Source organism: Coenobita brevimanus, chromosome 94 (assembly GCF_032717465.1).
Source record: "Coenobita brevimanus isolate Jiangsu-jjx chromosome 94, ASM3271746v2, whole genome shotgun sequence".
In the NCBI taxonomy this organism is placed as follows: Eukaryota; Metazoa; Arthropoda; class Malacostraca; order Decapoda; family Coenobitidae; genus Coenobita; species Coenobita brevimanus.
The window spans coordinates 31,949,513-31,974,747 of NC_137047.1; the positions used below are offsets into that span (position 1 = coordinate 31,949,513).

The 25,235-nt window shown below is 43.1% G+C and overlaps 1 protein-coding gene across 1 annotated transcript in view; it reads right to left on the minus strand.

Annotated features, from left to right (window-relative positions):
- Nucleotides 1-24,807, minus strand: part of alpha-Man-Ia (alpha-Mannosidase class I a) — a 217,792-nt gene extending 192,985 nt beyond the window's left edge. Inside the window, exons 1-2 of the mRNA XM_080282748.1 lie at nt 24,184-24,807; nt 7,934-8,152 (exon numbers count right to left, since the gene is read on the minus strand). Of these exons, the coding sequence (XP_080138874.1) occupies nt 7,934-8,152; nt 24,184-24,807 (843 nt within the window). The remainder of the gene's footprint in view (nt 1-7,933; nt 8,153-24,183) is intronic.
- Nucleotides 24,808-25,235: the final 428 nt, after the last annotated feature.

Sequence of the window (25,235 nt, forward strand, 5' to 3'; positions counted from 1 at the left end):
TCACCCTGCCCTAGGGTGGGAATGGAGGTCCGGATGATGATGATGATGATGTTAATATTTTCAAGCCTAAATATTTACTGGTTATTTATGTATGTATATTTTAGTTAAACTTACGAAAAAAAAAAAAAAAATTATATTATTTTTTTTTTATTTTGGCACAATCTTTGGGGGTTTATCTAATCACTGATGTAAAAAAAAAAAAAAAAAAATGACACTGAGTAACTAGTTTTGACATGGTGATAAACTGAACCCCCCCTTCCCTAATGAACCAAAAATGTTGCGTGACAGGGACGAGGGGGAGCTCAGGACATGCCGATTGGTAAAGAAAGGGTTAATGAGCAACAAAGAGCTCTCAAGAACAATCTCTCGAGAGTTAATAATTCAGTGTGTGTGGATGGAAAAGGGGTCCACCAAGACATAAGGTAACATGGTGGTGGGATGAGGGAGTAGAAGCCACAGTAAGGGAGAATGGAAGATTTTCCATGAATGGAAAAGGGTAGTAACAGACAGGAGGCATACAGGGGAAAATCCAAGTGTCAGAAACTTTTACTGAATACCCTAAATAGAGCCAAAAGGATGAATGTGGTAATTTCAGTGGTAAATCAGATGAAAAGGGAAAACTGGGATATGGCAGGTGAGCAGTGTATGAGGAATGATGAAGGATTGATTGTAGTGGAAAACAAGTATATTAAAGATGCCTGGAGAAAACATTATAACCGGCTGCTGAATCAGGAGTCTGACTGGACCAGGGAAGGTTTGGAGGCAGCAGACCCAGTGTTTGCCCCTTGGTAACTGACTGATACTGCTATTGTGAGCAGGGCAATAACCACGATGCATCTGGGGAAGGTGATGGGTGTGTCTGGCTTGACTGCTGAAATGTTAAAGGCGTCAAGAGGTATAGGAGTTGCTGAAAAAAAAAAACGTGGCAAATCAGATGAAGAGGGAAAACATGGATACCATAAGTAAGCAGCATATGAAGAATAATGAAGGAGAGATTGTGGTGAACAGCAAGGATATTAGACACGCCTGGAGAGATAACCAGCTACTGAATGAGGAGTTTGACACAAAAAAGGTAGGTCTGGAGTCAAAGAATCCAGTGTTTGGCCCTTGGGCTTTGATTGATGCTGCTATTGTCAATAAAGCAATAAGCAGGATGCAGCTGGCGATAGTGGCGGGTGTCTGGAGATGATTGCTGAAATGTTGAAGGCCTCAGGAGATATAGGTGTGGATTTAGATAATACTTTGATAAATTCAATTATATATGTGTGTGTTGCCCCAGACAACTGGCTGAAGCGTGTGACTCTTGACGGCACCTAGCAGCTTTCTGTCTACATCGTACATGCACAAAACCTTCCACAATCCTTCTTCTCTGTCTACTTTGTTGTACGCTTTTTCCAGATCCATAAATGCCATAAACACCTTACAGTCCTTCTCACAAGCTTTCTCCACTATCTCTCTCACTGCAATTAGCTGATCCACACATCCTCTGCCACTCCTAAACCACCCCGTTCATCACTTATTAGGACTTCTGATACCGTTATCTCTCTTATTATCTCTACAATAATTCTTCCTTATACTGTGCCTTCCCTACAACACTCAATAAACTTATGCCACGATAATTCTTGCATTCACTTCACTTCCCTTTATTTTTGTACAGGGATACAATCACAGCCTTTGTCCACTGTGCTGGCACACTCATCCATGCCTTCTTACACATCTCCAACAAGCACTTCATTCCACTCTCTCCACTACATTTAATCATCTTCACATACACCTCATCGACCTCAGCTGCTATCCCATTTTTCAGCCACTTCACGGCGTTCTTCACCTATGCGAATGCCACGTTTCCTGGCGTTGCATTCCTTCGCTGCACACCCCTCAAAACAATCATGTTTACAGCAGCTCTGCTCTCCCGATTCCCATTCATCAGGCTTTCAAATTATTCTTTCCATCTGGTCCTTATTTCATCCCCATGGATTAATAATCTACCACTTAACCCTCACACTTTCACATCTCTTTCCACCATCACTTCTACATTTCCCCACCTCTTTCCAGAATAATTTCCTATTTTCCAAGTAGTTTGTATTCATTTTTCTTCCTAGATCTTCATTTACCTCCTTCTTTTTCCTCTTCACTAGTTTGCTCTCAATATATTCAATTCTTATATCAACTGAACCCCTTTTCTGTAACCACTCTAGCTACTTCTTCCTACTCCACTGCTCTCTTAACCTCTTCATCCCACCATGCCGAGCCTTTCCTCTTTGTTGTTACTCTTGCCACACCACACACTGCTTTAGCATTCCTAACTAAGCAACCCCTATATGCATTCCAGAGGCTGTCCAGATCCATTTCATTCTAATTCACTGATTCCAACTCCTCCCCTACTTTGGTCCTGTATTCATCTACCACCATTTCTTTGACCCTCACCTTCTCGACTTTCAGTCTTTCTCCCTGACTGCTCCTATCTCTCCTGGTCCACCTGAGTCCTCTCAACATCATTTTGCATACCAGAATCATATGATCTGACAGACCTCCCCATAGTCCTCTCACGGTCCTCAATTCGGCAACCATTCCCAGCATCAACCTCTCTATGAGCACATACCATATTTCCCGGAGTATAGTGCGCTCCAGGGCATAACATGCACCCAAATTTTCAAAAAAAAATTTGGAATCCAACTAGGTTTAGGCCAAGCCTAACAACATGAGGTTGCAAGACTTCCACCCACCTTACCACGATGTTTCATTGGATACTTATTATGCTGCCCTTAACAAGTTGATTTCTTTACAAACAACAGCACTCTAATTTTAAATGTACTGGTACCTGTATAGTTTCATGCTATATCTCTGGAGTATCTGGAATCCCAGAGAAAAAATGCCGAATCACTCAAAACAACCGCCATATGGCATTTGTTTTGGCCTAACACAACAGCTACCAAACAGCAGAGTTACCAAGGCTGGCAAAAATTCCGCTGTAACTCTGACGTCATATTCCGCTGTTCTCTTTACTTAAAAGCAGAGGAAATTGCTGCTTCTTTATAGATACTCATGTCTATCTATCTATCAATCTATCCATTGGCCAGACGCCTTAATCCCGTACGGGGTGGCCACAAACAAATTGCTTCCATGTCGCCCTGTCCCCCGCCATTTCACTGCCCTGCTCCCAACTCACACCCCCCTCTCTCATATACCTCTCCACTCCATCCCTCCATATCATTCTTGGCCTCCCCCTCCCTCTCCCCCCCTCCACCTCACTCACATACACTCTCTTCGTCAGTCTCTCACCCTCCATCCTCTCCACATGACCAAACCACCTCAGTGTATTCCTCCTAACACTTCCTATTACATTCACATCCACACCACAACGCTCCTTTATATTCTCATTTGTCAGCATGTCTCTCCATGTGACTCCACAGGCTCCTCTTAAATAATTCATCTCCACTGCTCTCACTCTTGACTTGTGTCCTTCCAACAACGTCCAAGCTTCACTTCCATACGTTAAGAGTTGGTTTCACAATACTGTCATATAGTAACTTTTTCACTTCAATGCTCACTTCCCTGCCTCTTATCACTGCTTTCAAGGAACCAGCAACCTTTCTTCCCTGCTGTACCCTTTCAAGCACTTCACCCCCCAAAACTTCCACACTTACTCATCACACTACCCAAGTACTTAACCGTACTCACATTTTCCATTTCCTCACCATCCAACCTCACTGTACATTCACTGACTTCACCTCTCTCAAAGACCATCACTTTACTCTTCCCTACATTCACCTTTAGATTCCATTTCTTACACACTTTCCCAAACTCATCCACCAAGTCTTGCAGCTCCCCTTCGTCTTCACTTAACAACACAGTATCATCTACAAACAACAGTACAGGGAGTTTCCAAACACTACCCTCTCTCACTAGGGCCACTCCAACATCCACTGCCCTACCTTGTATCTCTTTTATTACCCCATCCATGTACAGGTTGAACAGCCACGGAGACATAACACATCCCTGTGTCAACCCACCCTTCAAAGAGAAAAATTCACTTAGTTCACCATCCACTTGCCCTGCAGCCTTAGCACCATCAAACATACTCTTCACAGCATTCAACAACTTCCCATTTACTCCATATATTCTTATTACTTTCCACAATCCTTGTCTATCCACCCTGCCATATGCTTTCTCCAAATCCATGAAGGCCGCATACAACTTCTTTCCCTTCTCTAGAAACTTTTCCACTAAAGATCTAAGAATGAATATCTGATCTACACAACCTCTCCCCTTCCTAAAGCCTCCCTGTTCTTCTCCAACAATTCCTCTGTTATTTCCCTAACTCTGTCAATAAGTATCCTACCATACACTTTTCCAATTACACTAAAAAAACAAATGCCCCTATGATTACCACACAATTCTTTTTCCCCTTTTCCTTTGTACAAGGGAATAATTATACCTGACTTCCAATCATGTAACTAAATTCATTTAGGAAACGACTTTCCTGACTAACATAGGTGAAGCAGTGTAGTGCTATGGTTGAGCGTGTTTTACTGATGAGCTTAGTGCCGTGGAAGTTTTCTGTTTGGCAACACTGTCCACTGAGTTGGCAGCAAACAGACCATTCACAGCACAGTCGGTCACTTGAAAAGCTAAAGAACTGATGACCTTACAGTACCGTACTTTGCTAAAGATTGGAGATTCGTTCACTGTATGATAACATATTAAACATAGCCATGAGACTATGAAGGGTAAAAAATAATGCAGAGGTAAGCTTTCATCAGTTTCAAGAAGTCGCAGCCACTTTTGGGTTTGAATGTGGCCCATTCCTTCCCTACAAAAAAAGTAGCTTCATTGTAACATGCAGGACATAATTTTTGTTTTCGTATTTGAAGGCTCCAACATGCTTGCATGCATCAGCCTTGGTCACCTAATGGTGGCTCTCCATGCTGCTTGATCTGTGGCAGCCTCCCTGTTCAGTCCCTCAACCCTGAGGTCACACTTAATGACCTCGTCCCACGTCTTTCTAGGTCTACCCCTCGCAAGCCCACCCCCAATTTTAATGCTTCTCACTTTCTGCACCCAGTTATCATCCCCATCCTCTCCACATGCCCAAACCATCTCAATCTACCTCTCCTCATCACAACACCAATACACTCCAGTTCCATCCTACCTCCCAACTTTTCCATCGTAAATCCAGCCCCTGCCCCCCCCAGGCCTTGCATGCAGGGAAGCACTGGACATCCATCCTACCTCTCAACTTTTCCATCGTAAATCCAGCCCCTGCCCCCCCAGGCCTTGCATGCAGGGAAGCACTGGACATCCACCTAATCATTGTCATTTCTGTACGTTTGAGCCTACGAATATCCTCTTCCTTTACTGCCCAGGTCTCGCTACCATACAGTATTACACTCCTAACACAGGCCGCATACAAAGACCCTTTAGCAATTTTTTGGAAAAAAACAAAAAAATGCGCGTCATACACTGGGAAATACCGTAATTAATCATGCTCCTTTCAACGCGATCCCCATTTCCTCTATCTATCTATTGCCAAACGCCTCAACCCCGGTTGGGGTGGCCACAAACAAATCGCCTCCAAGTCGCCCTGTCCCCCGCCATTTCACTGCCCTGCTCCCAACTCACACCCCCCTCTCTCATATACCTCTCCACCCCATCCCTCCATCTCATCCTCGGCCTCCCCCTCCCTCTTCCCCCCTCCACCTCACTCACATACACTCTCTTTGTCAGTCTTTCACCCTCCATCCTCTCCACATGGCCGAACCACCTCAGTGTGTTCCTCATAATGCTTCCTATCACATTTCCTCTATACCATGTATATTTATATGCATCTTTGTGTTTGAAATCCATCCATCCATCCATCACCCAATCCTATGTTGCCCCATGAGGAGCATAGGAGCCTGGGGCTAGGCAAGCTGGTCCTGACATTGAAGATGAGAGTGACCAGCCTCACTCATCCGAGTGGCATTATGTGAGCAATAAACCCCAACCATCCCTTGGATATAAACCTGCACCAGCTCAATCTGACTGGAGCACTTTAATTACCCAGTAAACAACCAGGCACCATAATTTGTTGTTATGGTTACCACCCAGCATAGTACATGGTTTCCAGGTGTATAGGAAACCATTTGGCTTGTCACTCAGTGTAAAGTTACCCATAGGCAGAAGTAAGAATGAAGGAAGGAAAGACAGAAGAGGAAGGAAGGAAAAGAGGAAAGGGCAGACACCCAAAGCAGCAATACACTAAGTGGGGTGGGTGGTGAGTGCCCCCACCTACCACAATGTGTTTGAAATACTAGTTACAAATGCACAACCTCCTTTCTTGACACATATCCTTCAGTTGCTTCCCATTATCATTTTTTCCTGGTACTCCATTAACTAGGTTACAAATGCACAACCTCCTTTCTTGACACATATCCTTCAGTCACTTCCCATTATCATTTTCTCCTGGAACTCCTTTACAACCCATTATGTCATCCTCAGGACCAATGCCTACTCTTCCATTCATATCGCCCATTACGATCACTTTTTAGCTCCCAGGCATTTCTCCCACTGCTTCATCCAGCTCATCCCAAAACCTATCTTTCTCTCTCTCACTCCTGCAGAATTTTTGCCTATCAGAATTCTTTTATTCCCCAAACTGCATCTCTTTGGAACTCGCTCCCCCAAAGTGGTTTCCCCCCAAACTTCAACCTACGGCTCTTCAAATCCAACTGTTACAGATTTTTTATGAATGAAGGACACCTGAAAGCTGGCATATGGATTTTTTTTTTTTTTCATTTGTTTTTCCTTCCTCTGTTTGTTATTAAAAAAATATATATTATATATTATTTTACTCTGGCTAAGCTACTGCAGTAGTCAGTGTTGCTAGCTACAATGATGCCATCCCCATTAGCACTTGGTTAAAATCCTTATGTAAGCTGCAGGAGCCAGCCAACTCGTGTCCATTCACCCCTTTGTCGGCTGGTAGACAAAATGAGTACCGTACTTGTACCATACTTACAGTATCACCTAAATGAGGTAACTGTGGTAACCTGGATGATGCAGTGGTCTTGTTCTTGTTGAGTAACCCTTGTCTACCTTGCCAAGCAGACCAATCAACCACAGACAAGAAACAGCTCTTTCGGGGCCATCCCATGCAATGAACCTGTTCCCTTGCAGAAGACAACATCTAGCCATAGTGAGATGTGGAAAAGTGTGTGGAGGTGTGATTCCCAAGAGGGATGCCTCATTTGCAACTCTCCACCCAGCAAACAGGGATGTCATGATAGGCTCCACATCATCCCCTTACTTGGTGATATGGTTACAACCCAATAACTGGTTTCCTGGGTTACATGAAACCATTAGGCCTGTCACTCATTGTAGAGCAGCCTTAAGGTGAGAAAGATGTACCGGTAATAAAATGCCATTGCAAGGATGGGAGAAATAGAAAGGGAGAAGGGCACTAAAAAAAAAAAAAAAAGACAAAAGTGAAGAAAGAAGTAGGCAGCACTACATAAAGTAAGTCACCACCATTTACCATTCAGCAATGGTCTTGTTTTCAGGAATAACGGATGAATAGCTTGTCACGGAATCAAAGGCCTAAGCCATGGTCATGAGTACCATGGCTAAGTCCCTCATGGCATTTGCTCCTATTTTTTTACCACCATATGATTTTATTCTGCTTAAAAGCAACCTCTTAGCATAATAAAGATAACCGCAACATGCAGCTTTATTCCCAGCCATATGACAGCATTTTCCTTATTTTGTCCTTGTTGCCACCAGATAGTTTTATAACTTTGGACAGACCTCTAGTAGTGAAGAGGTTTATGAAGTTTATCAAACTCCTGTGGTTCAGAAAGTATTTTCAAAGCTGAATAAAACTGTCCTGTGACAGCAACAGTAAATCTTAAAATATACCAACACAGTGGACTGCTTAACCAGTCCCTTTACTAACCAGCTGGTTGAAGTCAAGATGGTACTGAACCCACGCACGCCCTTCATTGAACTCCTCAGTCAGCCCCATGATGTACAGTGTATCCAAGGCATCCACAATTGTAGCTCCCATGTCCTGTCGCCCAAAGATGCCTGCAGTGTGGCCTCGTTTGCTCACTGGACGCAGCTCATTCTTGCCCCATGCATAAGTTTTGTATCCCCGCCAGGCATGTAGTACCATCTGAGGAAGAAGTACAGTGAAATAAATCCTTGTTATATGTTTCTAAAAAAAAAATTGATACTGTATATTAAAGAATAATTTACCCATGGACTTCTTTCTCAATTTATTCTTGCCATCTCCTGACAATTTTAGTACACATACGACCACCTTTTCAAACTGGTGAGGTTAAATAAAGCACCCATAAATCCCTTCAAGATATGAGGCAGCAAGAATACAATAAAAGGACCACCACCTTGATTCATGAGGTTTAAGTTTCATTGTTATCCATGAAGCTGATTTGCAAGTTTCCCCCTGTTTACCGGACACTTTTCATTCTTGCCCCATGCATGTCTTGTATCCCTGCCACAAATATAGAGCAGTTCCTCCTTATACACTATTAAAGTCATAAGCTAACTTTCTGAGCATTCGAAATCTGTGTACAGTAATCTATTACGATAAACCCCAAAAGTTACTGAACCCTTCCATTTGACACAAATCTACCTATTAAAAACCTTCTTATAAACCCAACTAGACTACAAATATGTTTTCTAGGAGCATAGTATACCTTAATGTACAAAGGTAAAGCAGTTATAAAACAATGACATCAAAGTGTTTTAAAGAAATAAATATAGGCTAAGTATGTGGCAATAAGTACTAGAGATATACTGCACTTCCTTAGGGGCATTGGCTAACCTATTGTACAGCTAGCCTAAGATGTGATGGCAGAGTATCCAGATGATTTCAGCCAGCGATAATGAACATACTCTTCCTTATATCTTTAGCTACAAGGTGAAATCTTTTACGTAAAATTGTTACACAAAACAATAAGCAAATGCTATAGTACCTGTATATTTCAAAATTGTAGAAAGCAGTTCGTTAATTACAATAAGAGGAAATTCTAAATGGAACTACCTGAAGCTTCAGAACTATTGCTCAGGGGGCAATCAGGAATAATTTGCAAAGTTCAAATCTAGGATGGTAACAAGTAAAAATGTTTTAGTAGTGTAAGACTGAAAAGAAAAAGAGCTTCAATTAACAATTAAAATCAGTCAATATTATTTATAAAATTCCACTACAACATGAGGGGATAATTTGAAGTCATTTATTTCTGTTCCTGTTTCCTCCTTGGATGATGACAGAGAGCCGGAAAGCGGCATAAAAAGAAAGATATTACTGATCAAAAGATAGAGCAAAAAGTACAGTAATCCCTCAATTATCCGGACATTCCATATCCAGTTATGCTCCATATACTAACGTTAGGTCTTTACTAGATCCATATCCGGATTTATTTCTCTGTACCCAAACATAAAAGTTCAAACATTGGCAGCCAGCCGGCCTAGAAAGTAAAAAAAAAAAAGTCCTGTTCAAGTGCAGGTAATAGACCGTAGCTAACCCACAAGCTGAGCTAAGATGGTGTTGTAAGGGAGATGAATGCAAGAGTGTTAGGTGGAGGTCTGAGTCTGGTGAATGCTGATTGTTGAGAGTGGAATCTGAATCAGCCACTGTTTGCGGATGATACTGCACTGGTGGCTGATTCAGAGGAGAGACTGAAAAAGTTGGTAGAAAAGTTTGGAAGGGTGTGTGAAAGGAGGAAATTGAAAGTAAATGAGAATAAGAGTAAAGTGATGAAGTGTACAAGATTGGTAGATGGTAGGAGGATGAATGTAGTTTTGAATAATGAGTTGCTTGAGAAGGCTGCTAGTGTTTTAAGTATTTAGGGTCACATGTTGCTGTGGATGGAAGAATAGATGTAGAAGTGAAGTTTAGAATAAATGAAGCAGGAAAGGTGCTGGGAGGAATGAAAAAGTGTTTAGATATCGTTCGCTTAGAAAGGATGCAAAGAGAAGGCTGTATGAGAGTGTGTGGTACCAACTGTGCTATATGGGGCTGAAACATAGAATATGGGTGTAGCAGAGAGGAAAATTTTGAATGTAACGGAGATGAGGTGTCTGAGGAGTTTGTGTGGAGTGACGCGTATGGACTGAGTGAGAAATGATGAAGTGTGAAGGAGAACTGGAGTTGTGCAGGAGATGGCTGATCAAGCTGAGCAGAGGGTGTTGCGATGGTTTGGGCATATGGAGAGAATGGATGATGAGCAATTGGTGAAAAAGATAATTGGATCTGATGTGAGAGGTGTAAGGCTGAGAGGAAGACCATGAATAGGATGGTTGGACAGTGTGAAGAGAGCATTGGATGCAAGACAGATGTCTGTTGTGCAAGGAAGAATGGCTGCATGTGATAGACTGGAGAGAAATTGTGAATGAATAAATGAGGACACAGCCCCGAGGGGATATTCTCCAGCATTTGCTCTGATCAGCTGATCGGGTCAGGTGTGGGTAAGGGGATGGGTTCATTATGATGTGGCAGGGGTAAACCCGCTCTGCTATTGGGCCCTGAGGTGGATGTCACTGATTGCACTGCACAGTTGACCCTCGTGCAGTGAAGGTCTGTCCCTTCTCCCCTTGGGGCTATGATGCGAACGAATGTGTTTGAGTGGTTGAGTAAGTTGGGAGTGTCATCCTGTCTCGGCAACCTCCTTTTCCTTGGGGGAAGCAGCCTAGGTACTGTATATAGACAGATAGATAGATATTTAAAACAGTGTCAATTGCAAATTCAGATTTGATACGACAACAGGTGCCACCTTTGTTACGGAAGTTTGTGAGGAGATGGTAACCAGAACGAAATGGAGATATTTCAGTAGAAGGAGAGATTTGGGATTCTGTTGGGAACAAGGCTAGAGGAGATACTGACTGAAAAAAAAGTGAACTGATCTCAAATTGGTACGGTACTAAGACCACGGATATTGGTTAAGAACTGTACAGGACCGAACCTGCACTTCTCCACTGACAACTATGAACTGAATTTGCAATAGTCACTGTCGGCACAGTCGCTTGATAGCGACCAGGAGGACCCTGTGCCACCAGCCCAACCCTGCTGATGGTAGAAATCCGAGATACCACCATGTTTGCTGATGTTAATGCAGCAGCCATTGCTAAGCGGGAATGGAAATTGGTGTAGTTATCTAATGTGCATGCAGAGGGATGAAGACAGTTGAAGGTAGAGGTATTATGAGAGTATGCTGGCCCACTCTCTGTAGAGGCTATGTGAAAGGGTTGAAAATGTTCAGCAAAGTGAGATGGTCAGGACCAGGTCCTGAGGGCTGGTGAAACGGGGGTTCCAGTTCTCCCTGTCACCAGCTTGCTATCCACCTCAGGAGTACCGCCCTATTTGACTGGTGCTACAGTCTACTGTATACACCTCATATTTTGGTTCATTTATTTCATTTTTATCTGTAGTCACCCAAACACACATTCAAAACATGCATCACAGTACAAAAAAAGAAAAAAAAAAGTTACCTAATATTCCTTGTTGCATAATTGCATGAAGTCTTTTTCTGTCCTCTTTGGCACATAACTCCACAGCCTGTTACAAAATGGCTGCCAATTAAAATTCCACTGCAACATTTTATGCTGATTTACAGCTTCCCTCAATACAGAGTACCAACTGCACAAAAAAAAGTTGCAATAAGGTATTTTGGAATACATTCCTACCATATAACAACTTGCCATATTTCCTCCCAAAACGAATGGAAGCACTGAAAACGAATAGCTACTGTACCATACAGTAGCTACTTCAACTATTTTTCAAACTGATCTTAAAGGTTATGACAGGTGACACCATAAAATGTTTATAATAATAATACAGTAACTATAACAATAATAATAACTGGTGGTAGGTGGGGGGCGCTCACCATCCACTCACTTGATGTAGCGCTGCTCTAGGGTGACTGCCTTTTCTTTCTTCCCACCTTCTTTCCTTCCTTCCTCTTCTGTCTTTCTTTCCTTCAGTCTTTCCTCTTCTTTCTATCTATGGGTGACTCTACACTGAGTGACAAGCCAAATGGTTTCCTGTACCATACACCAGGAAACCATTACACTGGGTGGTAACCATAAAACCACATTATCAGGCCTGGTAGCTTAGTGGGTAATTAAGGCGATCCAATTGGATTAAGCCTGTGCAGGTTTATATCCAAGGGAAGGTTGGGATTTATTGCTCACGTAATGCCACTCAGGGATGAGTGAGGCAGGCCACCCTCATCTCAAATGCCAGGGCCAACCTGCCTGGCCCCGGGTTCCTACGCTCCTCATGGGGCAACACAGGATTAGATGACGATGAGGAGGAGGAGGATAATAATAATAATAATAATAATAACTAATAACAATAATAACAGCTACAGGAACAACACCAATTTTCTGGCAACCCTGGTTCCAGTGCCTTGCCATATGAACCATTTTGCCAGACTAACCAAGGCCACATATGTTTCTTACCGTATGTGACATAAAAACTCAGCAGGGTCCAATGGAGGTCATGTACCGTAGCTATAATACAACATTAGTATGAGAGAGTAAGAGGAGAGTGGTTGAGGAATTTGGAAGGAACTTGTGTAAAGTGGAGGGAATGTAAGAAAATGTTTTGGAAAGAGGTAAAGAAAGTTAGACAGGGTGCCAAAGAAGTTAGTTGGGGAGTGAAAGATAAAAATGGTAGATTACTAGAGGAGAAGGGAGAAAAAGTGAGCAGATGGAGAGAGCACTTTAAGGAATTGTTGAACACAGAGAATGAAAGTATCATTCATTCATTCATCATCCAATCCTACATTGCCCCATAAGAAGCATAGGAGCCCAGGGCTGGGCAAGTTAGTCCTGACATTTAAGACGAGAGTGACCAGCCTCACTCATCCCTGAGTGGTTTTATGTGAGCAATAAACCCCAACCATCCCTTAGATATAAACCTTCATTAGCTCGATCCGATTGGAACGCCATAATTAGGGCCTACCATACCCACTAAACAACCAGGTGCCAAAATTTGGTTATATGGTTACCAAGCAGCATAGTCAATGGTTCCCTGGTGTACAGGAAACCATTTGGCTTGTCACTCAGTGTAGTCACCCACAGGCAGAAAGAAGAGGAAAGAATGAAGGAGAGAAAGAAGAGAGTAAAGTCACCCGTAGGCAAAAGGATGAGGAAAGACTGAAGGAAAGAGAGAGAGAGAAGGATGAAAGGAAAGAAGGATGGAGGAGAAGAGAGGGCAGACACCTGAGAGCAACAATACACTGAGTGAATGGATAATGCACGTGGCTGTGGGATGGTTGGGAGAAGGTGGGATGTGAGAAGAGAGGAAGAAATCAGTAGGATGGAAGTTGTGGAAGCAATGAAGAAAGTTAAAATGGGGAAGGCCCCAGGAACTGATGGAGTGTGTGGTGAAATGCTGAAACATAGGGGAGACATAGTACAGTAATCCCTCCAATATCCGACGTAATAGGGCCATAGGCAGGTTCGGATAGTGATTCTGTCCGGATATTGGGCCCCAGCTTATGGACTTGTACTTACGGACCCTAACTCAGAGAAACACCTATACAACTCCCTCTGGACATGCATAGCACCTATTTAAGACCCAAATCACACCAATAAGGGACATTCATCATTCACTCATTGCCAGACGCCATGTATCCCAAACGGGGTGGCCAACGGCTTAGAGTTAATTGCTTTACAGGGAGGGGCACTAATCCTCCACCAACCCCACTTGACACGTAGGGATGCCAACAGCATCTGGTGTTCCCAGGCGGTCACCCATCCAAGTACTAACCAGACCCAACGTTGCTTAAAAGACTGAAATAAATGCAAAAGAACCATAAAATGAGGTTTTAGAGGTGAGTTTATACAATATTAAACATTCTGGGTACTTACAAGTCCCTGGCTCATGGACTGGTTTGAACCGCCAGTTTGCAGTCCACAGTTAATCCTCTGCACTCTAAATTCTAAAATCTTAACACTGCACAACACTGTAAATTCCTGTGTGTTCTAGTGGCGAGGTATTGCAGTTTATTCACTGTTCATTCACAAAAAACAAGCACCTGTGGCTTGCACTGCTATGAGCATCTGCTCTCGATCGGAGTTAAGCTGTGACTATTGATGATGGCGGGGTAACAGAGTTGCCAGATCGCAACGGCCATATTACCAATCTCCTCAACTTTCATTACCAAATTTAACTTTTCATTACCAAATCATAAAGCTAGCATTTATTCTTCACTAATTATATATACAAGTGGAAATACATGTAATCACTCTCCTTATAATTAACACCATGTTGATTATTTTCACGCTATGTAGGGTAGCGGATAAATCAGAGAGAGCAAACAATCCACCATCTCCATCCTGTGTATCCTCATACATGTGAAAAATCCATTTGGTAATGCATTATTCTGATTCATTACCAAACGAATTTTTCATTACCAAATTGGCCCACACTTGGTAATGAAAAACACCAAATAGCAACCCTGACAGGGGAGGGGGGGAGGAAGGAAGGGGTGAAGGGACCATGGTGTAACAGCTGTTCAGTGCCAGGCAGCAATTTCAAATTATGGGTGGGAAAAAAGTCAGATTTTTTTCTAATTTTTTGCGGTTTTTGCCCCATTTTGGGAATACTGGATCCCAGGATGATTATGTCCTGTTAGTGGGGATGTTCGGATATTGGGCATTCGGATATTAGAGGGATTACTATAGTAGAATGGACGAGGAAGATGTGCAGACTGACATGGGAGGAAGGTAGAGTCCTCGAGGATTGGAAATCAGGTATAATTATTCCCCTATACAAAGGAAAAGGGGGAAAAGAAGTGTGTAGTAATCATAGGGGCATTTGTCTTCTTAGTGTAACAGGAAAAGTATATGGTAGGATACGTAATGACAGAATTAGAGAAATAACAGAGGAATTAGTTGGAGAAGAACAGGGAGGTTTTAGAAAGGGAAGAGGTGTAGATCAGATATTCATTCTTAGATCTTTAGTGGAAAAGTTTCTTGTGAAGGGAAAGAAGTTGTATGTGGCTTTCACAGATTTGGAGAAAGAGTATGACAGGGTGGATAGACAAGGATTGTGGAAAGTATTAAGAATATATGGAGTAGATGGGAAGTTGTTGAAGGCCGTGAAGAGTATGTATGAGGGTGCTAAGGCTGCAGTGCGTGTGGATAGTGAACTGAGTGAATTTTTTTATTTGGAGGTTGGACAGAAACAAGAATGTGTCATGTCTCGATGGTTGTTCAATCTGTAGCTACATGGATGGGTTCTGAAAGAGATACAAGGTAGGGCAGTGAATGTTGGAGCAGCCCTACTGAAAGAGGGCAGTAATCACTCTAATATCTGGATGCCCAATAACCGAACATCCCCACTACCCAGACCTTATTGTCCTGGGATCCAGCATTCCCAAAATGGTCCGAAAACCCAAAAAAATAAAAAAAATAAAACGATTTTTTCCCGTCCGTAATTTGAACTTGCTGCGCGCGCCGCGGGAGAGCATTGTTTTGGTGCGTCATTCCTCCGACGTCCGATAAAGCGCCGCTGCATCCTCCCCACTTCCTGCCTGTCCCTCACCACGACTGGACCTACGCTCTTCGCAATGGCTGCCCACGTGCTCGCTTTTGTGGTGGTGCCGTACCTGCCACAGGGCCTCCTGCTGCTCTCGGGCCTCCTCTTAGTGTGTGTGATGATGGCCCCGCCACCTGAGAAAAGGAAGAGAGTGGTGTTGACTCTGGAAAAGAAGAGGGAGATATTGGAGAAAGTTGATGCGGGTTGGTCTTCTTCCCGCATTCTCCGCGAGTACAACCTGGCCCGGTCGACTATGTTCGATATCAAACGTTCCCGAGACAAACTCATGCAGTACACGGCTGACTTCTCGTCGCGAAGCAAACGCAACGTGGAAAGGAAGGTTATGTTTACCCCCAAGTTTGCAGAAATCGACCGATCCACGTTGATTTGGTACCGACAGCAACGTGCAGCTGGTGTGATGGTACGTGGAACGGAGCTGAAGGCTACTGCTGAGAAGTTCGCAAGGCTTCACGACGCCCTAGACTTCAAGGCATCCGAGGGTTGGCTCTTCGCGTTCAAGTTGCGACATGGCCTTACTAACCGTAAAGCACATGGCGAAGCATTGGACGCTAACGAGGATGGAGTTGACGAGTTTCGGCACAAGGTGAAAGGCTTGATCGACAGGGAGGGCCTAACTCTCAGTCAAGTCTACAATGCTGACGAAACTGGCCTATTCTATCGCTCGCTGCCGACGAACACTCTAGCCAAGGAGATGGAGAAGCGTGTACCTGGCCCCAAGCTTTCTAAGGAACGGATATCTGCTTTGTGTTGTGCCAGTGCTAACGGCATGCGCCGGCTTAAGCCCGTTATTGTTGGCCGTGCAAAGCAGCCTCGGTGCCTTCGTGGGGTGATGGATGTCCTTCCTGTCGTCTGGTACCATTCTTTGAAAGCATGGTTCACAGCTGTGATTTTCAAAGACTGGTTTCACCATCACTTTGTCAAGGAGGTCATCCATTACCAGACGAAGACACTGGGAATCCCTCACGACCAGGTAAAGGCTCTCCTTCTGCTCAACAATGCACCTGCCCACCCGTGCGACAAGGACTTGGTTGCTGAGAATGGGCGTATTAGGTGCATGTTTCTGCCACCTAATACGACTGCTCTCATTCAACCCATGGACCAAGGAGTGATCGTGGCAACAAAGCGCCTGTACCGTCGGAATTCCTGGACGAGGTGATGGTTGTTCTCGAGGACGAGGACGAGCGCAGGGAAGGACGTGACACATGAGGCAAGCGGACTTTGGAAAACCTTCGCCACTACAACATCAAGTCTGCGCTATACAACTGGGCTAGTGCATGGAAGGAAGTCCCTGTGAAAACTTTTGAAAATGGTTGGTCTCGTCTGCTTCTCGGAACGGATGTGGAGTACGATTTTCTAGGGTTTGACGTGGATGACTTCCATGCACGGCTATGTACGCACGGCAACGATGTTGATGTGGACGATGTTCGTGAGTGGTTGGACGACGACGAGGGTGATCCTGGGTATCAGACATTGTCTGATATCGAGATCGCGTCTTCGGTTCCTGGTGTCAGTACCGAACTTGAAGATTCCGACGAAGAAGGCGACAATGATGCAGACTCCTCTCAGCAGGACACTACTCCAGCCATCCCCAAGCTGAGCGCACTCCGGGAACACCTAGAGTTCGTCCTAGACTACCTGGAACACCCGGACTGTGACAGAGAGATGGGGCCCTTGGGACTCGTGGAGGAAGTGCGTGCTTTCAGGCAGCGCATCATCAATCACCAGAATCGTCAGTCCTTGCGTCAGTCAATGATTGACAGTTTTTTCAGGCCAGTGACCCCCGCTGTGCCCAGCCCTGTCTCCACTCCGTTGCCTCCCCAAGACAGGCCCTCATGCTCCGAGCCACAGCCCAGCACACCAGCCACGATGGAGTCACCGCTCGACGTGAGTTTGCGGCTTTCCTCAGAGTCCTCTGCAGTGGGTACGCCATCACCACGACCCAGCGATGCACCCCTTGGTCGCCTGCCAGTGATACTCTCAGACTCTGACAGTGAATAAACAGCAAGAACTTCTCCACTAGACCACATGGGAATTTTGAGTGTTGTGCAGTGAAAAAAACGGTGTGTTGTGTTAAGGTTTTCGAGTTGAGAGAAAAGACTCAGTGGAAACTAAATTTAACGTAAATAAACTTCTTTGTTTTGGCTTTGGAAATTTTGAAAAGATTGGGAAAAGTTAATGTGCAACACTAAATTGAAATGGAACATTATTTGGACTAAAGTGAACACTGTGAAGAGAACGGACTTCTGTGTGTTATTGACTAAGTTCAGTGCAAGACTTCAGGAAGAGTGTACCGGTACTGCAAGTGCTTCAGGAAATCGTTCTTACTGTCAGAGTCCAAGAGGAGGCGGTTATTCATAGAGGTGGCCAGGGACTTGCTGTAAGTAGCCAGAATGTTTCATACTGTACTTTTTTCCATATTATACTTACCAGAATGTTTCATACTGTACTTTTTTCCATACTATACTTACCTCATGCATGTGCAGTAGGAATGTGTTTTTCTGAGTTTGGCTAGGTTAGGGTCCATAAGTACCAGAATGTTTATTAATGTATGAACATACTTCAAAACCCTCATTTTATGTTTCTTTTGCACTTATTTCAGTCATTTAAGTGCCTTATTGATGTGATTTGGGTGTTAAATAAGTGCTATGCATGTCCAGAGGGAGTTGTATAGGTGTTTCTCTGAGTTAGGGTCCATAAGTACAAGTCCATAAGCTGGGGCCCAATATCCGGACAAAACCAATAACCGGACCTACCAATGGCTCTATTACGTCGGATATTGGAGTGATTACTTTTGGAAACTCCATGTACTTTGTTTGCAGATGATACTGTGTTGTTAAGTGAAGATGAAGGGGAGCTGCAAAGCTTGGTGGATGAGTCTGGGAAAGTGTGTAAGAAACAGAATCTAAAGGTGAATGTAGGGATGAGTAAAGTTATGGTCTTCGACAGAAGTGAAGTCAGTGAATGTACAGTGAGGCTGGATGAGAAGGAAATGGAAAATGTGAGTGCGTTTAAGTACGGTACTTGGGTAGTGTGTTGAGTAAGGATGGAAATTCAGAGGGTGAAGTGCTTGAAAGGGTGCAACAGGGAAGAAAGGCTGCTGGTTCCTTGAAAGCAGTGATAAGAAACAAGGACGTGAGCATGGAAGTAAAAAAAGCTACTACATGACAGTAGCCTATTGTGATACCAACTCTAACGGATAGAAGTGAAGCTTGGACCTTGTTGGAGGGACAGAAGTCAAGAGTGAGAACAGTGGAAATGTGTTACTTGAGAGAAGCATGTGGAGTCACATGGAGAGACAGACTGACAAATGAGGAAATAAAGGAGTGTTGTGTGGATGTGGATGTGATAGGAAGCATTAGGAGAAACACACTGAGGTGGTTTGGACATGTGGAGAGGATGGAGAGTGAGAGACTGATGAGGAGAGTGTATGTGAGTGCAGTGGAGGGGGGGAGAGGGAGGGGGAGGCCAAGGATGAGATGGAGGAATGGAGTGAAGAGGTATATGAGAGAGGGGAGTGTAAGCTGGGAGCAGGGCAATGAAATGGCGGGGGACAGGGCGACATGGAGGCAATTTGATTGAGGCCACCCCTTACGAGATTAAACCGTCTGGCAATAGACAGATAGACAGACAGCTCTGACCCACTATTCTTCAGTGTAATTACACATATTCTAATTTATGTTCTTCATGGAATAACTGACCTTGATTCGTCATCAAGCTCCCTGACAAGTCCATTTCACTCGACACCTTCACAACCACTTCATCATCACTCAATCATTCTAAGGACTCTCACCATCTCTCCTAGTTTTTGTAATGTTTATTTCTTTCTTCAAATTGCTTTCTGTATAGTTTTCAGTATTTTTTTTCCCTCTGCTTCTTTATATCATTAGCAGTTGATGAACCAATACCATACGTGTCACACAACTTCCACGTGGGAACACCACGGTCCACTTTTTTCAACAGTTCTGCCTTATCCTACTTTATTGTTTTTGTTTTTTTCTATCTATCTATCTATACCGAACCACCATTACCCAGCAAGGGGTGATAATTTGTCTGAGTTGTTTTACAGGGAGAGGCACTACAGTAACCCTCCACCAACCAGACATGGTGTCTATTACTGAGTTTCTATTACTATTACTATTACAGTACTATTAATTTCAATGGCTCACTATTGTATTACTAATTACCAGTACTTTAGTGGTCATCTAATACTATTACTATTACTAGGTCATCTATTATTATTACTACTACTATTAATATATAATTTATAATAACGGTACCAGGTATTAAGTAATTAAATTGAGAATGGTTTTTATTTTTATTATCGTGAGTAGGCTGTTCCAGTGAATGCACAAGTGTGTCTAGATCACCTGATGGCCTGTTGACCACTCTCCATTCAGCACAGTCTCATGTGGTGTGCTTGCAGCTTGGAGAGCAGCCAACAAGTAACCAAGATGAAAAGTCTGTTTTAACTGAATATGGTAAATGGTATTAAAGAAGTGTCTGTAATGGGAAAGTACCGTAATATACAATTATCTATTACTTTGCCTTCTATTACTATTACAGCCAGGAACTTGTGATCTATTACTATTACTATTACTTTGAAAACCCTGTAATAATCTATTACTATTACTATTACATATTACTATTACCCCATGTCTGCCACCAACCCACTTGCTGACACATAGGGAACAAATATGGGTTAGTTATATGGTTACCACCCACCACTGTAAATGGTTTCCTGGTGTAATGGAAACCATTAGGCTCGTCACTCACTGTAAAGCTAACTAGGCTAGCCTACCTGAAAAGTTAGGAGAGTAATAAAAAAATGACAGGAAAGATGGGAGAAACAGGAAGAGAGGAGGGCAGACACAGAATGATAACGATGAAGGAAGAAGTAGGCAGCACTACATCAAGTGGGTGGATGATGGTCATACAGTACACTCAAACCTCAATTTAAGGGATTTCAGATTTAAGGGACTCCATATTCTACCTGACAAATGGACAGGACCATTCAAAAATGATATGTAACATCTAGGTTATACATATTAATATGTTTTTTTATACGGTAGGCCTACCCGTAAAATAATATTCATAATCATATTAACCCGCGCCGTCCCGAGGACGTACTTCCACGTCCTCACGTTTTGTCACAGCTAATCCCGAGGACGTACTTCAACGTCCTGCAATTGCAAGGTTCATAATTTCCACAATTTTCAATTTTCGCGAGTCATTTTTGGTACGTATACACGGGACACCTTCCTCAACAAGATGCCAGGCAGAGACAATGCCTTACCCAGCATGACCTCCTCCCCCCCCCTGCATGCCCTTTTCTCAGCAATTCACCTGTTATCAGTGACCTGGCCAGTATAGCCATGTCATGCCACGGTACGAAATTCAGGGCCAGAGTGATTCCCCAATCAATGACAATGTGGAGGACAAACTTTACATAGCATTAGAGGAAGAAACAGTTAGAAATGATGATCAGGTAATGTGGCAAAAAAGGTCAGGTATTAGTGAGTGAAACAATGCTTATAATGCCTATATTACTGCTTGAAAACCAATATACTCTTGTACTACATATAAATTCGTAACAGTAAATATATAAATACCGTTTATGAGTGGTGTGAAATAGTTATCCTCCCATAGAACTCGTTTTCTTTGGTGCCAGCCTGATAGAAAACCCAGTAAAGTAAGGAGGCTCTCCTACCTGTAATGAGTATTTTAAACCTCAGGTGAGCGATTTCTCTATGAATTTTCGATGTTTCTCACCAAAAGCGAAAGTTTTAGCAAAAAAAAAAAAAGGGTCGAAAAATGGTCGGGATTGGGGGGTACCAGTGGTCAAAAAGTGGTCGGGACGGGGCGGGTTAATAAGTAAGACTGAAACAATAATTGCATTTTGTAATAAGATTGTCTTTATATGTGGTAAAACAATGGACATTTTCAAGTAAGGGACAAGTTGATTCCTCAATTAGTCCCTTAAATCGAGGTTTGAGTGTACTTGCATATTGTAATATAAGTCAATATTGTACTGCATAAGTTGCAATGTTGGACGCTTCTTTAGAACCAGAATATCGTTGCAATGGCAACATGACATAATCACTTCATCTCTCCATTCATTCAAAGGACTAACAGTCCTGACCAATGAGCTGTCCTGTTTTGCTGTGATTGTGACGGGGAATTGTCATGGGTAAGCATATGTCTTAGTTTAAGCAGCAGAAATACCATACGGTACCGGTACCTTACAAATCTGTTGCCACCTCTTCCGGGTTGTTTTCCATATTTTTGTAATAAATCCTATGGAGGTAAAGATTTTTACAGCTGATTTGGTTTTCCATTCCTTTTATCAGTGTTTATTCTGACTCACTTGAGTCTGTCTCTCAAGCATATTTTGACTAACTTTCTATTGTGAAACATACTCAAATAAACAGAACTTTGTTATTGCAGTTGTGTTAGCTAGTCTATCATTATGGTACATATTCATAATTTATCCTTACCTAACCTAATCTAACCCAACAAAAACCTAGCCAAAAATAACCTTACCTGACTAAGTACAGTATAATCTTGTCCAAACTAACCTAACCTAACCAACAGTAACAATGACACACCTTACTTTAACAAACATAACCTTACCCAATCTAACCAACAGTAACAATCAGGCATGCCAAATGGAAAACTAAATTAATTTTGGTATAGGTCCATAATTTAATAGGTCCACCATTATGCACCGGCATCATCATCATTCATTTTTGATGGCTCCAAAATGCTTCCATGCATCACCTGTGGTCACTAAATGGCAGCTTTCCATGCTGCTTGATCTCTGGCAGCTTCCCTATTCAGTCCCTTACCTCTGAGGTCACAATCAATGACCTCATCCCAGGTCTTTTTTGGTCTACCTCTCGCAACCCTACCCCTAATATTAACACTTCTCATTTTCTGCACCCAATTATCATCCCCCATCCTCTCCATATGCCCAAACCACCTCAATCTACCTCTCCTCATCACAACACCAATACACTCCAGTCCCATCCTACCCCTAAAATCTTCCATCGTAAACCCAGCCCCCCAGGCCTAACACTCAGGGATGCACTGCACATCCACCTAATCACTGTCATTTATGTACATATGAGTCTGCAAATAGGCTATCCTCCTCCTTTACTGTCCAAGTCTCAATACCATACAGCACTACACTCCTAACACATGCTGCATATGAAGATCTCTTAGCACAGAGGGAGAGCCCTTTCAACGTCAGGAGAGGCAACATCTCCCTGAATGTATTCCAGCCACTCCTCACTCTAGCCACAGAGCTAGCTCCAGCTACACCTACTGCACATAACATGTCTCCCAAATAACAAAACTCTTCCACACACTCAAGAGACTCACCAGCAAGATCAATCCTTTCATGCATGACAATCTCCACCTCCTCTCCTTGACACACCACAATGAAATCAGCATTATCTCAGAGTCTTCCTCTAATACCACTTCATCTCTTATGCACCCACTTATCACAGACACTACACAAGATGGAATTACTTCCCACGCCCTTGTGGCAAATTGCACATGGCCGCTCTCCCTCTTCTTTGACAGTACCGCCACCAGCTCTAGATACCATCACATTTGTTTTATCTACATTTACTCTTAAGGCATTGTGCCCCGTACCAACTCTCCACTTCTTAAATCTTTCCTCCGCCTCCCTTTCAATCCCTGCAATCAACACCAAATCATCAGCATGCATCTCACACGGGAGTCCAGTCACGTGGGAGGGCTTCAAGTAAAGGTACCACGTCACTGACATACATAATTACCGAATTAATAAATAAAACAGTAAATTTTAGGCATGGGAGCTCTCCTGCAATTTCACCAAAAATAAAACACCCAAAATATGGCCAAAAACAGAAAAAAAAAAAAACTTTGAAAAGAGTGGTACAGCAGATCCAACCTATTTACCATAACAGCAGTACAAAACTGCATCACAGGTGTGGGAACTCTCTAAGATTTTCAAAAGAAATAAGGACCCATAGGTCAATTTTCGGAAGTTCACATCGCTCGATTTTGATACAAAAAATCTATTTTCTGATTGATTTTAGTGTGATTTGAATGAATTTGAGATTTATTATTGTTAGAAATCACTCATTTTAGAGAGTAGGTCTACCCAGTGCAAAATATACCTAGTTTGGGATAGTTAAGGAAGCAGGAAGGTCTCCCATAGCAACATTTACCGACGCTCTCATCGACTGGCCACACTGTTTACCATCGTTCCAATTGGAGGCGTCAGTGTATCTCATGTCAAACAATGGGAAACCTAATGATTTAACCAAACCTAACCTCACTTGTATTTGACAGCCAGTCTTCAAACATAAAAAATGTGCATTAAGAACGTTAAATATGGCTGGCTACCGGCAGATGTCAGCAGAGATCTGAGGTACTGTGTTTAAATAAAGGATTTTTACGTTAAATATTTATTTCCAAAAAACAAATTCATGGTGGAATATTTTCAAATTAACATAGTTGTGTCAGATTTCCAGGATCGAATGATGTGAATTACAGAAAACTGACCGGCTCATGCTCGTGGTTAAATTTTATACAGGGTACATGCTATTAGTAGTTTAACCACCTACCTCTTTGACTTTCTCTCGTCGCTGCCTGGCCACAGGATCCGAATCCTCGCCACCCTGAACCACTGGCACGGGTCCTTTGTCCACATTCTTGCCCTCGGGTTCTCGCCTTCCTGCCAGCGCCTCGCCACTAGGGTTTTGCACTTTAACACTCTCGTCCACCTGACCCACCACCACATTACCCTTATTTGGTGGTGTGGAGCTTAGAGTTAACACAACGGGTTTTTCTATCACTCTTAAGTGCCTCATCTCCTCGTCATTGTTTATTTTTTCCATTAGCCTCTGCTTGTCGTCCGAGAGGTGAATGTCATTATGGTTCACTGCATTATGGTACACCCCTTCGTGTTTCCTGATGGCTCCTTCCTCCCCAGATTGAGGAGGAGGAGGGGGCAATATGAGCTCTGGCCCAGCTTTCTGCATCTGTTTGTACACTTTGTATACATGGTCCACTCGGGTGCTCAGTCCGCCCCTCAAATCGGGCAGGAAAAATATCGGTCCTATACATATAAATAAGAAAGTCAACCCTACTAAAAGAATTAACACTTTCTCTCTTGATCTGAATAGTCTTCTAAGAGCCCAAGTGCCATTTCGTTTGCTATAAAGAGGTAATACACCACCGAATGCCATAATTGGCTCCCGTCAACCTCCACATCCAGGCGATTACTGAACAAAAATGGTGGGGAGTGAGAAGGCAGGGCTACCATCACAGAAAATGGAGCTCTACCTTTCACTTTTATATTCTGCAGTCAAGGATAATGAACACAGTTACTGGTATGACAAAACAGTTAAAGTGACTTGCGCTTATCCGAAGATTAGTTTAGTATTATGAGCAAGATAGCTTTCGAAGTCAGAAAACTGCAGTTACTTTCTTCAACTCGATGAAGCTTGGTCTGCAGGCATGGCAAGTTTATTCTTGCTACCTCCAAACGATTTCAGCTGACGAGAGGTTTTTCAAACTTGAGAAGTTAGATAACTTTCAATGACCACCACAGACGGTCCACCCCTGAGAAGGGCAGAATCGCGTGGAAGTAGGAAGAAGCCAAAACCTAGAACTA